The sequence below is a fragment of the Pinus tabuliformis genome, chromosome 2_1 (assembly GCF_031772625.1).
Source record: "Pinus tabuliformis cultivar Carrire ecotype Pingquan chromosome 2_1, CPIR1, whole genome shotgun sequence".
In the NCBI taxonomy this organism is placed as follows: Eukaryota; Viridiplantae; Streptophyta; class Pinopsida; order Pinales; family Pinaceae; genus Pinus; species Pinus tabuliformis.
Window position 1 is genome coordinate 709,416,567 of NC_142299.1, and position 12,264 is coordinate 709,428,830.

General features: G+C 40.2%; 1 protein-coding gene across 1 annotated transcript in view; it reads right to left on the bottom strand.

Annotated features, from left to right (window-relative positions):
* Positions 1–442: 442 nt before the first annotated feature.
* Positions 443–12,264, bottom strand: part of LOC149202560 (putative aldo-keto reductase 4) — a 30,527-nt gene continuing 18,705 nt past the window's right edge. The window contains exons 3-5 of the mRNA XM_089403186.1: positions 1,470–1,642; positions 1,278–1,380; positions 443–987 (exon numbers count right to left, since the gene is read on the bottom strand). Coding sequence (XP_089259312.1) covers positions 646–987; positions 1,278–1,380; positions 1,470–1,642 — 618 coding nt within the window. The 3' untranslated portion in view covers positions 443–645. The remainder of the gene's footprint in view (positions 988–1,277; positions 1,381–1,469; positions 1,643–12,264) is intronic.

Sequence of the window (12,264 nt, forward strand, 5' to 3'; positions counted from 1 at the left end):
ACTCGGACCCTTATGAAAAGGCTAAAAGAATATGAGGCCCTATGAGTGAGACCCTCAAAAAGTGGGTGTGGCTCCAAAAGTTTTTGGCTTTTTACTGAATCGTAAGTTATCGATATACTCTTGAGTTAGTTAAGTTAGTTAATGGTAGCTATCCCAAACCAAGCTGCAACTAATTAACTTCACATTACTTCAGCCAACGGCCTTTGTACATGCTCCAGAAATTTCCAATCAAAACATAAATCCAACACCTAACATATACAAAGAAATGCTATGCTCACAGCACCAAGTTAAGTCCTTGTCTAATATACAAAGACATGGCATCTCGATATTGTTTATAATTGATTAAAATGGAAAAGTGAAATGTAATGAAGTATTTTAATTTTTTAATTTTTTGAATTTATATCACTAAAATTACTTAAATCATGATCAAAATCAGTAAATGTACATTCAAAATTTACTTAAATTATGATAAAAACATCAGGTTCAAACAAATAGGATAATTAGAAACTAATAAATTTATGTTTAAGATATGAAGTCATAGCATCTTTATTGTTGAGAAGAGGGAAAAAAAGTATATCCCTTACAAGAGCTATGCCTCCATACATGAAAGATTTCACAGATTTCATAAGCACGTGTTAGGAAACATTATACTGCAGTTTTCCATGAAGACAGGGGAGGTGTTTCTGAGTTCATCCATGTTAAGACCATATCACCGGATCGATCTCCAAAGACACCAGCTGAGGACACCAAATCTTCTACTTCTTTCATCTCCAAGGGTGTGAGCTCAACGGAAAGAGCACCTATGTTTTCTTCTAAGTTCTTCACTTTGGTTGTCCCTGGTATGGGTGCAACATCATTTCCCTGATGTTGAACCCAAGCAAGTGCTAGTTGGGAGGGGGAGCACCCCTTCTTTGAAGCTATTTCACATATCCTCTCAAATACAGCCTTATTCTTTTCAAGATTCTCTTTACTAAACCTTGGCATAAACTGCAACAGAACAAAACAAAAGGAATGTTACAAATAGAAAACAAAATTAGAGATATGTGTTCAACTTGATCCACAACTAGCTCTCCGGAATAGAAGAGAAAAAAAATTGAAAAAATGGAAAGGCTGAGAGATATATGATGTATTTTCAAACAATATCTCTATTTCGTACAACATGGAAAAGAGTAGAAACATAGAGAGCTTATGTGTAGATGAAAACAAACATCTATCAAAAAACTAAAACTATTCATAAAGCTAAAATGTACAAAGTAAGAATAATAGATCAAAAATACCTTTCTGAAATCACCATCTTCTAAATTCTCAATTAACTTTGCTCCAGCAGACAGGAAACCCCGCCCTAGAGGGCTATATGGCACAATTCCAATGCCAAGCTCCCTGCAATGAAATGTTAAATTTTCAGTTTGCATCTTCTAAAATTAGGTGAATGGCCACATGGAAAGTATGAACTCCAAAGCATCCTGTACCTGCAAGTTGGAATAATCTCTTCCTCTATATCCCTACTCCACAAGGACCACTCTATTTGAACTGCTGTTATAGGATGAACAGCATGAGCTCTTCGAATCGTTGATGAAGAAGCCTCGGAAAGTCCAATGTATTTTATTTTCCCTTCTTCAACTAATTTTTTCAGTTCTCCCATCTGTAAAAGATAAAAGATACAGAGATAAACTTGTCAACAAGCAATAGTTAAGCATATAAACTTAGAAATTAGAAAAGTGCAACCAAGGAAGAAATACGTAAATGAAGAATGATATTCAAGTGACCATTAAAGTGACAAACTTGCTCCTATTAAAACGAATGCACATTGAGATCTGAACATGCTTCATGTTTTCAATTCCGTAGTTTGCATAAAGGCAAGCAGCATATAGTTGCCAACACCTTGCCTAGAATGAGTTTAATTTTCTCTAGGGCCTAAAAGGTTAGGACTGATGTGCAGATTGCGTATACCACTTCTAGATGAACTTCCCAGATAAAGAACAGTTTTCTGCATCAATCAAATACATCTCATGTGCAAGTTGAGTATACCACTTAATATGCACTTCCGAGACAATTAACAGTTTTCTGCATCAATCAAATATATATTCATTTATGAATGAAATCAAGTAGTTTTCTCGGTTTTGACGCCAGCATTTTACTAGAAGGAAATGCGGGAACGCCTTATACTTCCCCCAGCTAAGCACACCAGTTTGACAAGGCTTAAGATCTAATCATTCAACAACTGAAATGGAAGGAGTAAAGGAAACTCAGCAATCTGTTAATAATTCAAAACCATAACCACAAAAGAAGCATCAACCTGTATCTTCATGTCTTCTCCAACCATTGCCCATTCCAAGTCAAAAATGTGAGCTGAAGTCTATTGATTTTACATAGTTTCCTCAAACCAGATCAAATGATTAGGCAGACAAATCAGAGAATAATATCGTATTTGTCTTGTAATCAAGAAACATAACGAGTTAGCTCACTTCACTCCTTTACAAGACCACAGTGTGTAAGTATGTCCGGTTGAAAGATTAATAATATCAATATATTACAAATGTAACAATATCAGTTGTTAGCCATAACAATCGATCATGTGGATCAAACTATATTTTGCTTGATGACCACCTCATTATATGTGGATCAAACTAGAAAACTAAAGACTCTGTATGTGCGTCATTTAAAATCAACTTACAATATCTGAGTATAACGTTTATATTTGTGTGGCCAATATCACGGATTGCTTATATCAGTAAATGGTACAGAGACCGGGAGTTTATCTCACAAGAGGAAACAGAGCAAAAAAAAAATATTTTGAAAGTATGACATAGACTTTCTTCAGATTCAGTGTTAGGTCTAAAGGGTATCTATTTGGTAAAGTGACCTAATATTTGCACCCATCTCATCATGTTTCTTCTATGACATTAGGACAAGGAAAACCAGGGTAAATGGAATCATGGTTATGATATAATATTCCATCGACCTTACTAGTGAACCGAGCCGTCAATGGAGAATTAGTGACAAACAAGAGTATATATAGCGATTCAAACTAACATATGTATATAATTCTTTGATAGCGGTCCTGTTGGGATTGTTGGGAGATATTCTCCTATTTCAGAGGGTGCAACTCCTCCATCAGTTTTATCAATACAAGGTAGGTTTTAATCTAATATTTAAGAATGATTAAAAATTGTAAGTATACATAAATTTTATCTGACTGATCAGAATTCTGTGAGATCTGATGCAGTGGATAGAAATTAGAATATACTTGAGGCTACCCAAGGATAAAATTTCACAATATTTGGTGTGAGAATCTAGGAGCTACAATCCATACAAGTCTGACCTTTAAGAATGGTCAATAATATTAGGTCTCTATAAATAATATACGACTCCAGTTTAGTATATTCAAATAAAGCGTGAGTAGAAAGAAGACATTTTAGAGTGTCACAGGTTGAAAGTTAAAGAGAATTAAGATAGAAACTACAATGTTTTGACTGAATATTCTCATGTGTGTTCAGCTGCTTGTCCAGCCATAGAGAAGTGTGGTAAACAATACATCAGCTCAAATTATGTCTAGATTTTAATTGGAATTATCCAAATCAAGTGATTCAAAATATGTTTGGAAGAGGACTCACATGAGAATATTTAGTTAAAAATTTGGAACATTTTGGACGGTGATTACACAGATATTTAATCTGATTATAAGTCCTAGAAAAACCATAATTTGTTGAATTTTTTAATACATTTTCATAGAATCTTCATTACTTTATCTCTAAACCCCTGGATTTAGTTGGGACTTAAAGCAGTGTGATACCCCTCATTTTGCATGAGGCCCACACTTGTGAAAATTTTCACTGGAAATTTTTATCACAAATGTAAGTTTACAAGTTGATGTTGAAGCTTAGGATGACCTAGGGTTGTGAGCCCATTGATCATTTTCATGCCTCAATTGTTAGTCAATAAGATGATATGATGATGGATGTTTTGATATTGTTTTTCTTGGTGTACTTGCTTATCAAAAAGAGATAGCATTGCACTTGGTCATGTGATGTGTTAGTCTCCATATTTTGCTAGATGATCGGACATGAGGATACACATATCCTCATGTCCAATCATCTAGCAAAATATGGAGACTAACACATCACATGACCAAGTGCAATGCTATCTCTTCGTAATGGATCCCTTCGTAATGTCCCTTCCTAAATTATTTTGGAACATGATTTATTTCTACATTTTGGGGGCCAATTTTGGTAAAGACAGGGCCCATTTGATTTTTGAGAGAAGACTTAGAAGTTAGAGGCAAGTTCATTTTATATGATTTTTGAGAGAAGACTTAGAAGTTAGAGGCAAGTTCATTTTATATTATTTTGTTTTGTTAATGATATGTGGGGACCACCCACAAAAGAAATATGCACTCCCTAAGCCAATGATTCAAAATGCATGAGAGGGAAGTAAAGGCAAGAAGAAAGGTTCCACGAAAGTTATAAAAGGAAGGCAACACACTTCATTTGGCATTCTTGACATATCGAATTTGATTTTGTTGCTCGCGTTGTTTAGCCGGGTCACTTGTTGTTTAGGAAGAGTTTTCCAAGCAGAGAACTCACCCTTTCTTTGGGGGACTTCGAGTACCAGCCTAGAGAGGTTCATCCATTATCATGCGGAGGATATTTGTAAAGATATTTCCAGCATTTGTATTCAGTTCACCCCAGCAGTGCGTATTTCTGGAGGACGCAGTAGTGGATCTAGTGTGGCCATTGCAACATTCTTCCGGAGGGCTATTGCTGGGAGAAATTAGGAGAAGAAGGCTCAATAGATTTGTTGCCTATTGGGTGAGTTTGAGGGCTGGAAGTGGCAGCAATATTCAGGAATGATTTTGCAAACTCTATGGCTAGTGCAGAAGAGCGAAACTGGGCCTACTTGGGAGATAGAGTTTCAGCCATTAGGGTTATTTCTTACCGAGAGAAATATGGGAAGTATTGGTGGAGTTGATTGCTACATTTCAGGAATGTCTAGGGAGGATTTTGCTAGTGTATTGGCAGGCAGTGTGCTTCAGCAAATTTGGAGGGTGCAGGGCCTTTTGGGGGTCGATTTTGGAAGGTCAAAACTAGGCCAAACCATTTATGAGTTTTTGACAAGGACCCCAGATATAAATTTGAATAATTTTGAAATTTCATGAGCACCGGGGGTGGGGTTTTCAGCTATATCTTTGCAGCAGACAATGCAAAATTGTTGGGCACTACGTAGTGCCTTTTTGGGAGTCGATTTTGGAAGGTCAAAACCAGGCCAAACCATTTCTGGGTTTTCTAGGTTTTTGACAAGGGCCTCAAAAATAAATTTGCAAAATTTTCTAAGCACTGGAGGTGGGGTTTTCAGCCATATCTTTGTAGCGGATAGGGCATATTTGTTGGGGCAGCGTAAAGCAGCAAATGGGCAATTTCTGGGTTATCATTGCTTCACCTAGGCATTGATTCGCTTGCCAAAAAGAGACAAGCCCACGTGTATTCCTTCCATATATTTGTACTCTTGCACCAATTATAATAAAATGGCTCAGTTGCTCCCATATTTTTTATTGTTCTGGGTGTTTACTAAATTGTTTTAAAATTTTCTATGGTGTAAATTTGCTATTTGCTTGCATGTCACTATTTTTCCTATTTTGGAACATTATAGTGGTATCAAAGCCATAATCTTGGCTCAACCTGTGGGAAACCCTTCGTTCTATGACAAGACCAGAATAAAAATCTAAGAAATCATGGGATCCAAAGAAAGATTAGAATCAAACAACATGGCCGTAACTTTGAATGAGGTGATTAGGATGCAAGAAATGATGATTGATGTGGGGGGGAAGTCGATTCATTCCACAATTGGGAATCAAGACCATTCTCAATCATACAACAAATCCACTATGCCCAAAATTATGGGTAATGCATCAAGATGGCAAGACATGATTACAATTGATGTGGAGTTATTGGAAGAAAATTAGAGGGCATACCAATCATTGGGTCATGACATTAAGGCATACCTCTTGGGAGTTCTGTGAACTAAGAGGCATGCACAAACCAATGGGGATTTAGTGGAATTATGTTGGGATGATGGAGAGGATAAAGGAAGAAGATGAGAGAGTAGTTCAAGGGGCCATGGTTGGCAAGGAGACAGTTGAGCATACACTCGTTAATGAGATGTCATCCGTTGTTGAGGTATCCCGGGTTGTGATCGAGTTCTCAGATGATAGTAGCGCACTACAGGGAGATGAGGTGTCGGGAAACATCCCCACTATTGATGAGGAGCTAATAGGTACAGAGGCATCCAGATCTATGACAGAGTTGTCGGACGACAGTCACCTACAACTGACTGGTGGGCATGTCTTACATGTTGGGTTGTCTATGGAGGAGCAATCAGAGGCTCGTGTAGAGTCCATGATGGATGATGATGTGCAACCATCCTTTGGACTAACCATTGATGAGGGGCAACATAGAGACCACACATTGGGATTTCAACACAGTTTGCTTAAGAGGCACACTGATGGGATCTACAGTGTTGTTAGCCCACCTTTATGCATTGGGTTGAGGAAGGCAAAGTTGTTTAGACATACTAGAGGGGATGACCAAGTTAGCAACACTATTGGGTCACCTTTGCCCTTTGGAGAGAGGGAGACAGAGCTACCTAGTCAGATCTCATGTGTTGACCTGGATAGCAGGATGAGACGATCGGAGTTGCACAAGGTGCAACATCTGCATGTCAGGGTTGTTCTATGTGCGAGAGTTCGTGCATTCGATCCTTCTCTTGGGGTTGTATGGTGAGCGATTCTGAGTTGGTACCAAGTGGAGTGGACTAGACTCATGGAGACGGTCATAGTCTAGAGTAAGGTTCAATGGGAGCTATTAGTCACCGAGGGCACCGGAGGCCCAGGTTGGCACTGGAATCCAGGTGGAGCTCCCTATCTGATATTAGACATGCGGGATGGTTGTGGCATTGATGAGGTTGTTGACCCAGTGACTGAGCACATACATTCCCTAAGGGAATTCCAGTCAGCATTAGCAGACAGACAGTTTGTACGCAGGATCCATGGATTGTATTGGCATGTTGGTTGTGCATGGGGTCACAAGATGATTAGCATTCTCTGGCAGGAGCTAGATGGAGGAGGTGGCATGGGTAGGCCACCAGACTAGATATTATATGGAGACAATGTTCTCCCATTGAGGTTTAGGACTCAGGGGTCACAGGGGATCAACACAACAGAGATATCCCCTCTAGCAGGAGTGGAGTTAAGGTGCTTGGGTCTACTAGGATGGACGAGGGACATGACGCATGTCATGGTGGGGTCACTAGCAAAATGGGGGACACTTTGGCATATGCGGGATTCCATACGTTTTAGGGTGGTATGATAGTAGACAGTGGTACACAAGACTGCACAGAGTCAGGTCGTAGCATCCAGTGTTATATAGAGGGTTGTGGATTGATGCATACAAACCCAATTCTAGGCCATAGCGCCTAGTGGTGTGTAGGGCTATGCAGCAAGAAGCAGTGGCCTGCAAAGGAGCATGGAGATGCATAGTGGTATAGCACAACATGTCAGATTACACTGTGGGTTAGGAGGAGTGACTCACATCGCATTGAGGACGTGTGGGGAGTGACAAGCGCAGTTACATAAGAAGGACACAGGATAGTATAGCCGTAGTCGTGGGTATCTAGTGGTCTAGAGGGACAAGTTGTGGCATACAGTGGCATGTCGAGGAGTGCGGTTGTACTTAGTGGTATGCAGTGACACATGATGTGGCACAACATGCTCTTGGAGCATTGCCTCCAGGGAGACTTATGGACAAGGACAATAGGTGTACCATTGGACGCAACTCACCTAGGATCGATGAGGACATTGTTGAGCATCTAGGGACACCATGTCCAGTGGAGGCAGGGCCTCGAGGGGGTTAGCAGCAGATCCGAGGCGGAGAGAGGGTCGTCCGTAGGATTACTCTTGAACATTCCAACAGACTCTTGATCATAATCTTTAGGACATACCCACCCATCATCCTCCAGTGTTGCTTACAGTCGCAAAGGGTTTGGTTGTTGCCCTTTGACACTCTCCATTCAGGCAGCAGGGCATGGGAGGCTCACCCTAGGTAGTTGGATGAGACACCACGTGTCATGGGCTGAGAAGAGACTCTCTAGTTGAGACACTTGGTAGTGCACAAGTTGACGGTTATAGGCTTAGGGATGGCATGTTGATTGTCTAAGTAGCATATGTTCCACCCCTAGGCTCACACTTGGGGAGGTGACCGAGAGGGAGTTGCATCGTGCTTTTTTAGCTGAACAACTCAAGGCGTTAGGTGAGCATGAGGTGCGAAGGAAGGTAGTCATTGTTGGCAAGATGATGCCTAGGCTTTCGGTAGTACCCGGGTAGATTATCAGGAGCTGGGATATCAGATATCACTATGTGATTTGGCAGGCACAAAGCAGTTGGATATCCGTGACATAGGTTCTTGATGCTCAATGCCTACCTATTAGATACCTACAGGAGGCAGAGACGGAGCACAGAGGGGTCCCAACAACTAGAAACATATCACAGCAGCAGGCAGAGAGGATTGGGGGTTGTGGACCTCCAGCATGATTATGGGATCTAGGGATCCAGTGGATTGGTGGGATACTCCACTTGTCAGTGAGTATGGTCGGGATAACAAGCAGACTGATTCATTCACAGGCGGACACATGGGAGATCACTGAAGCCCTCACCATGACGAGGCAGATTGTTGCTCAAGATTGGGGCTAGCCATGGAGTGATAGGCACTTGCATTATTTAGTTGCTTTGGCAAGATTGGCCTAGCCTCGATACTCGCATAGATTATGGCCGAGTCTTATGGGAGAGGAGGCTTTGGTACGAGCATGCTAGACAGTTAGTGATGACCAGAGTGTCACGACGTCAACAGGATAGGTTCCTTCTACGACGGGTAGGGGATTATGGCATAACAAGGTTGAGCAGTTCAACTACCTGTAGAGGTGAGTTGGTTTCTACAAGGGAGGGTCATCCAGATCTTCCATTTGGTTTTAGTGATTCGCTGATGGTGTGGGGAACTTCACTGGTGTGGTAGGGTGATTGACAGGAGATCAGGGGAGGCCCGGGTAGATGAGGGTTCAATTCTACCAAGATTGGATTGCATCTTCAAGAGTGTACTCTTCTAGTGCATGAGATGGACTACTCAGTAGGGAAATTTCATGGGGAGTTGGGCAGAGTCCTACATTATCATGGTACTCTTCTTATTGTTAGTATGTAGTATCTAGTTCGATAGCGAGTGGAGCAAGGTGTGCTTCACATTGATTAGGATGGCTTGGGATCCTAGTATCGAGGGATTCCTTCATGTCGAGACAGTTCTGAGATTGGGGATGACTCAATGGTACATTTGGGACCCTGGTATTATGGTGTTTACAGTGGTGATCAACAGTGAGAGAGGGCACTTGTTGAGGCATTGCTTGAGGACAAGCAATATTTGACGGGGAGGACTGTAATGTCCCTTTCTAAATTATTTTGTAACAAGATTTATTTCTACATTTTGGGGGCCAATTTTGGTGAAGATGAGGCCCATTTGATTTTTTATAGAAGACTTTGGAGTTAGAGGTACGTTAATTTTATATTATTTTGTTTTCTTAATGATATGTGGGGACCACCCACATAATAAATACGCACTCCCTAAGCCAATGATTCAAAATGCATGAGGGGGAAGAAAAGGCGGAAAGGCTCCACGAAAATTATAAAAGGAAGGCAACACACTTCATTTGGCATTCTTGGCTTATCGAATTTGATTCTGTTGCTTGAGATGTTTAGCCTAGTCACTTTCTATTTAGCAAGAGTTTTCCAAGCAGAGAACTCACCCTTTCTTTAGGGGAATTCGAGTGCCACCCTAGAGAGGTTCATCCATTATCATCCAAAGGAGATTTGTAGAGAGATTTCTAGCATTGTATTCAGTTTTCCCCAGCAGTGCGTATTTCTAGAGGATGCAGTAGTGGATCTAGTGTGGCCATTGCAGCATTCTTCTGGAGGGCTAGAAGAAGAAGGCTCAATAGATTTGTTGGCTATTCAGTGATTTTGAGGGCTAGAAGTGGCAGCAATATTCAAGAATGATTTTGCAGACTCTGTGCCCAGCGCAGAAGAGCAAAACTAGGCATATGTGGGAGATAGAGTTTCAGCTATTGGGGCTATTGCTTGCGAGGAAAAATAAGGGAAGTATTGGTGGAGTTGATTGCTACATTTCAGGAGTGCCTTGGGAGGATTTTGCTGGTGTATTGGCAGGCAGTGTGCTTCAGCAGATTTGGAGGGCGTAGAGCCTTTTGGGGGTCAATTTCGGAAGGTCAAAACTAGGCCAAACCATTTTAGGGTTTTTCTGAGTTTTTGACAAGGACCCCAAATATAAATTTGCAAAATTTTCTGAGCACCGAAGGTGGAGTTTTCAGCCGTATCTTTGCAGTAGACAGTGTAGAATTGCTAGGGACTACATGGTGCCTTTTTGGGGGGTCGATTTTGGAAGGTGAAAACCAGGCCAAACCATTTCTGGGTTTTTTGGGTTTTTGACAAGGACCTCAGAAATAAATTTACAGAATTTTCTGAGCACCGGAGGTGGGGTTTCCAGCCATATATTTGCAACAGGGAATGCATATTTGTTGGGGTATCGCAGAGCAGCAGTTAGATAGTTTATGGGTTATCATTGCTTCACCTGGGCATTGCTCCACTTGCCAAAAAAAGCAAGCCCAGATGTATTCCTTCTATAAATTTGTACTCTTACACTAGTTATAATAAAATGGCTCAACTGCTTCCATATTTCTTATTGTTCTGGGTGTTTACTAAATTGTTTTAAAATTTTCTGTGGTGTAAATTTGTTATTTCCTTGCATATCATTGTTTTTCCTATTTCGGAACATTACACCCTTGGTGGAACACCTTAGCACTTTGGGACTAAGTGGACATGGTATTGGCATCTTCATTTGATTTACTTCATCATGGGATAGAGTGCTTGGCATACTCCCCCTATCTTTTACATATGGTTTATTACTTTGATGAGTGTGTATGAGCATGGCTAGAGGCCCTATTTTGAGAAGATGCCCACCTTGAGGTGATTGCTTGTACTCATATCTATGCTTGTTGTTGAGGACACCCCACTTTGGGAGCCTTGTTGCGCATTTACTTATTAGAAAAGGATGTCTCACCTTGTAGAGATGCATATCCACTATTGGAAGGTTTTACTTGATCATTTCACTCTCTTCCATGCCATTGATGAGGATGTTTCACAATGGAGGAGATCTGGGTGGTTCCAAACCCACTAATCCCTAATATGCAAACTATAAATTGTTTATTGATATATTTGTAAAAAATTTCAAATTTATAATGATTTTATATATAGTCTCTATATAATGTTGGCGATTTTTAAGGTAAAATAATTTAGATTCTAAAATTTGGGCGAAACATCTTTTATACAGATTGGAAATTGGTGAATCTTTTTTGTGGAAAAATCATGGAAAATTAGCCCACTGGGCGAACATTAGCCCCTAAATTTTCCATGAAAACTTGTTAGAGATCTCTTCAAATTTATTTATCTTTCAAGTTCAGGAAAAATACATTTGCAGACAAAACAAACAACAAAATACAACTTATCTCTTCAGCCCAAAACACCTTGAAAATCGTGCCCACTTTGCCTCGATTTTCATGTCCACTTGAAGCTGAAAATATGTATTGTATGGATACAGACTGTATAGACTGTACTATACAGATTTCGTAAGGACTATACGGATTTCCGTACCACTGTACGGACTGTACAAACTTTTCTCCGAAAAAATCTCAAAAACGTCTCTCGAATAGCGTGCAGCTCATGACATTAAATGTTGTTCATATTGTACCTTTTGTTGTCTTCTATGCCTTGATTTCCATTCCCAGCTTTTCCCAGAAATCACTCCTTCAGCTTACTACAACAAATTTCTCCTTCAAAACTTTTCTCCAGCTCTCAACCTCCTTTCTCCAATTTGCTCATGAAGAATGAATGCAGTCTCTTTTTTCTTCCCCCCTTTTGTTTCCCTAAATGACTTTTGAGCAACCCTAAGATCTAATGGCTCAGATTCATTTAGATCAAGGAATGAGAATAAATGTGCATTTAATTCTCACTTTCTATTTTTTAACTCGCCCATTAAATAAAGTACCCACATTGTACTTTATGTCTAAAGTCACTTTTCACTTTATAATTTAACATTGACTTTGCCACTAATAAAATCACTCTCACTTTTAAATAAAGTCACACTTAGGAAAAGAATTATT